Source organism: Hibiscus syriacus, unplaced genomic scaffold (assembly GCF_006381635.1).
Source record: "Hibiscus syriacus cultivar Baekdansim isolate YM2019G1 unplaced genomic scaffold, ASM638163v2 tig00110502_pilon, whole genome shotgun sequence".
In the NCBI taxonomy this organism is placed as follows: Eukaryota; Viridiplantae; Streptophyta; class Magnoliopsida; order Malvales; family Malvaceae; genus Hibiscus; species Hibiscus syriacus.
This window is the reverse complement of record NW_024062763.1, coordinates 138,583-143,470: the sequence shown is the minus strand read 5'-3', so window position 1 is coordinate 143,470 and position 4,888 is coordinate 138,583. Positions and strand designations below refer to the sequence as shown.

The 4,888-nt window shown below is 31.4% G+C and overlaps 1 protein-coding gene across 1 annotated transcript; it reads left to right on the top strand.

Annotated features, from left to right (window-relative positions):
- Positions 1-1,791: 1,791 nt before the first annotated feature.
- On the top strand, positions 1,792-4,320 carry LOC120129522 (protein RESTRICTED TEV MOVEMENT 3-like). The gene is made up of 5 exons (XM_039146994.1): positions 1,792-1,798; positions 1,905-2,034; positions 2,125-2,282; positions 3,253-3,569; positions 3,649-4,320. Exons 1-5 carry the CDS (start codon positions 1,792-1,794, stop codon positions 4,318-4,320), a joined length of 1,284 nt encoding a protein of 427 aa, XP_039002925.1.
- The last annotated feature ends 568 nt before the right edge of the window (positions 4,321-4,888 follow it).

Below are 4,888 nucleotides of genomic sequence, written 5' to 3'. Positions count from 1 at the left end.
TTTTCAAAACTATATAATATATATTTTTCAAAAATATTTTAAAACTATATATTATATATATATTTTAAAAAAAATTCAAAACTATATATTATATATGTTTTCAAAAATGTTTTCAAAACTATATATTATATAAGTTTTTAAAAATGTTTTCAAAAACTATATATTATATAAGTTTTCAAAATGTTTTCAAAATTATATATTATATAAGTTTTTAAAATGTTTTAAAAAACTATATATTATATAAATTTTCAAAATGTTATCAAAACTATATATTATATAAGTTTTTAAAATGTTTTCAAAAACTATATATTATATATATCTTCAAAATGTTTTAAAAAACTATATATATATATTTCAAAAACCGATTTTTAAAAAAAATTATATGTTAAAAAAATCTTTCAAAAACTATACGATATTATTATATATAAAAAAAGGCTCCAGACGAAAATGAGTGTCTACATGTTGCCTCGACTTTGGTCTTTGATTCAAATTTGGTGTTATGAGTTCTTTTTTAATCAAATCTGATATGGAAAGGGATCTCTTTCCCATTTTTGATCGATGTGTGGCCTTTACGTGTGACTATGGGGCTTCTGTGATACTCTGTGGATCACTGGATGGCTTAGCCACATCCAACGGCTGTAATTAATGCGTCGTCAGGGTTAAGTATAAAACCCTAGCGTATTTGGGCTGAAGTCTCCTCTGCTGGTAAGGCAGACTACCTTGTTTTCTAGACTAGACTGTTTCATGGACTTAACTAGACTTAAATCGGATTTGGACTTAACTAGACTTAAATCGGATTTGGACCTAAAAATAAAACCAAAAAAAATAATATTAATAAATATATATGATATAAATATACTATATAATATATATATAGTGTAATAACCACATAATATATACTATATAATATATATTATGACAACTATATAATATATGCAGTATAATGCATACTATGTAATATAATATAATACTATATACTATATAATATAATATAATACTATATACTATATATTATAATATAATACTATATACTATATAATATAATATATAATACTATATAATATACACATACATATATTATATAAATACTATATAATAATAATACTACAACACACTATTATAAAAAGATCATGGACGAAAATGAGTGTCGACAGACTCTACCGAATAAGAATCCTCGGCAAAAAAAAAAGATAATAATATCCCCTTCGTGTTCTAACAGTAGAACATCATGTTCTTCATATCCTCTTTCAAGGCCGAACCGATGATCTGTTGGTTGTTCGTGTGCTTCACCATTTTCACCAATAAGATAATGACATGTCTAATCTTAAATGTTAATTACTATTTTTTTAATTTACCCTTTTTAATTTTATATATTTACTATGTCACGTTCGCAATCTGTTGAAAGTTCAAACGACAATTAATCCTAAATAAAATAAAAAGTAATAATATATTATACTTTTTTGAATTCAGTAAAGAAAAGTGTACAAAATTTAAACGAAAATGATAATCTTATAAATGATAATCCTATAATTTATTATATTTTTTAATTTATTATTTTTCACCAATAAGATAATGACATATGTCATCTTAATATTGATATAAAAAGTTAAAAATATGAGTAAAACCTTGTATGAAGGTAGGAATCGAACTTGGGATCTCATGCCGAACCTTAGAGGGTCTCCTATATTGTAAATTTTGGAATAAAAGGACTGGAGTCGTCAATATTTGATCAAATTTGGAACCATAGTCTCCCTCTCTACGTTCTACAGTTGACCACAAGATTACTCAATCATGGAAGGTATTTTTAAATATGTATAATCTTTCCCTGACGTTTTCTTTTGCTTTCTCACTTTCTAAATCCTACGCTCTTGTCTCTGTTCTCACGATTAAAATGTTGAGTGCAGTGCGTAGTAAGTTTCAGTGTAGGGATATTAATGAAAAACTAAGGAAGATCACATGGAGGATTGATAACTTCTCCACTATTGAAGACGAAACGTTGTACTCTGAGGATTTTATTGTTGAGGGAAACAAATGGTAACTTGGATCTTCATTAACGTTACTCTTGTTTTGATTTTGCATTGTATCTCCCATCAGTTATATTTTGCATACCAACTTGTTTGGCAGGCGGATTATTATCTATCCCAAGGGAGACTTTGCAGATTATTTGTCAATTTACTTATGTGTTGCAGATTCATCAACTTTGCCTTCTGGGTGGAGTGCATATGCCCAATTCGGATTTGCAGTCATCGATCAAATCAACAGGAGAACTTCCGTTACACAAGGTATTTTGTTGCAGCAATCACATTTCTATAAAACAAACGAAATAATTATGGTTGCTCGAAATACTTCGTTTTACGAAACGATTATGGTTGAAAAGAGTGGTAACTTCTTGTTTGCTTGTGGATATTCAAAACTACGTAAGTGATGAGTTGGTATGCTTGTTTGATATGTGTATAGTTCTTTGATTCTAAAGAATTGGATATAATTATGTGGAAACTTTCTATTTGCTTTTTTCCCCTTTGTGAACTTGTTTCATTTATCATCATACAAAGACGGTCATAGTATAATAGGGGAAGGGTAGCTGATATTTGGGTCATTTGTTGAATGTTAGCTCATAAGTGCTGCATGAATCAATTGTGTAATTCAATTCCTTTTGTTATTTACTCGGTCTCTTCTTCACATTCATCAAAGTCTCTTTGAATTCCTTGTTCTGCTTCTTTTACTGTCACAATATGTTCTCCTTTGCTATTGCTTCCTCTTATTCCGTTTTGGCTATTTTGCATTTATCCTTTTTGGGGGCCGAGTATTTATTTTGTGTGTTTCCCTTGGTCCTGGCCTCACTATGTGGTGAATGCTTGAGCTTTCCATATATGTACATGTAGAGAAATAGAAAAGATAGGCCAGAATCAAATGCAATATAAACGACACACGGAACGGAGTCACATGGGTATTATGCATTCATCTTCCAAGTGTTATTCTCAACGGCTTTTTTGCATTTACACTGGGGCTACCCATCATATGACGACCTATCCGGCTGCGAAGTTTCGGATTCATATTGGTTGTGTGGGTTGAGAAAAAGAATTGGAGTCTATGAATCCAATCTCCCATTTTCCCCTAATAGCTCAGCTTGTTTGAGGCTTCGGTGTGGTCTAGACAGTCAAAGACCATAAGCCAAATATTTTATCCATGCCATTTTTTCTTATTAGAATCTGTTTCTATCTTGTTTACTCAAGTATATACTCTTACTTTTAGCAGTCGCTACGCGTGAGTTCACAGCAGAGGAGGGAAATGGTGTCTTCGGCTTCCCATCATTCTTACCTCTTAATGAATTACGCGACCCTAAAAGAGGCTATCTTTTCAATGATGCATGCTTGGTTGAAGCCTATTTTTCCATTGACAGGACTAAAGCCTTGATATCACATGAACTAATAGTCGAAACTGATTCGGATAAACATAAGACCGAGGAAGCTATTTGTGCTAAGGCAGACACAGACAACCAGAAAACTATGATAACCAAGGCAGAAGAATTAACAACTCCTCCACCAACTCAGCCTTCTTGCCAGGATGAGGTAAGTAAGGTAAGTTACTTGTTAATATTATATTATTGCATATATTACTTATGTCATCACTTTCTTTCCACCATTTTAGGCCATTGAACCTGAAGAGCCTACTGATGAAGATATGAACACATTTTTCACTAGCTTAGAGTCTGAGCTAAGCTGTAGAACTGTTTTTTCTCGAGAAGAAGCAAAGGAAGCACTGGCTAAAGTAGAGGAAGCCCTGAATACGACCCCTGTTAATTTTTACTGTTTTTGCAAGAGTTCTCTACGTGATAATAAGGCATTCAAGATCCTAGATAGCTTTTATTGTTCCTCTACCACTCTTACAACAAAGCAAAAAAATGTGCTGTCAGCCATGGAGCAAAGCTTGCATGAACTAGCTGATCGAGCAATGAAAGCCAAGCGGGACAAGGATCATCTTACCGAGAAGGAATCTGTCAAGCTGGAACTTACGCTTAATTTGGACCTTAATCTAACCAGATACAAGGATGTCAAATCGGAGGTGAATCGGATCGAGGAAAATCTTGTTGCCCTTAATAAGCAAATTGAAGAAGCACACAAGGAAAGGGGGAAAATGCTGGCTGAAGGGAAGGGGATATTCTCAAATTCCAAGAGAATAAAAAAGGAGTTGGAAGCATTGGGAGAGGAACTGGCAGAGTGTGAAGCCGATGCCAAGGTTGCCGAGAAGGAAGAGAAGACTGTTGATGCTGAATGGAGAAGAATCAAAGATTTCTTCTATTCTATAAAACCAAAGATCTAAATACTGCCAAGGGAACTTTATATAGTATTGGTATTTTGTGAAAGACTTTTCACCATCTACATATACACTTGTTGGGATGTAAACCCTTGAACAATGTGTGTTTTATATATAGGATTTTTATTGTACGAATCGAACGACCTCAGTGGTAAAAGAATTGTTGTCATTCTTTAAGGTTCCAGGTTCAAGCACAAAAAATATCAATGGTGTGAGTGTTCGATGTCAAATGGTTGAAATATAACAAAAATAAACACAATTTAAAACATAACAAATATATATATATATATATATATATATATATATATATATATTAATTTTAAAATGTTTAAATTCTTTATATTTTAGTTTGATATAATTTAATTGTTAATTAATTAAAATGATTATTGATATTAGTTATTGTGATTATAAAGTTGAGCTATTTGAAGTACATATTTTTTTTCAAATAAAAAAAAAATCATGTTAATATCTTACAAAAAGCAGTGATCATCATTAAAAAGGAAAAGAAAACCGTAAGACCATTCTTTCTAAATAAAAATAAAATAGAAAAAGCTTCTTTCTCTTACCCCAACTG

Excerpts from the sequence above, each read along its gene's own strand:
- LOC120129522 (XM_039146994.1), top strand. Across the intron at positions 2,035-2,124 it reads ATTGTTGAGGGAAACAAATG|GCGGATTATTATCTATCCCA; the intron begins GTAACTTGGATC and ends CTTGTTTGGCAG. Across the intron at positions 3,570-3,648 it reads AGCCTTCTTGCCAGGATGAG|GCCATTGAACCTGAAGAGCC; the intron begins GTAAGTAAGGTA and ends CCACCATTTTAG.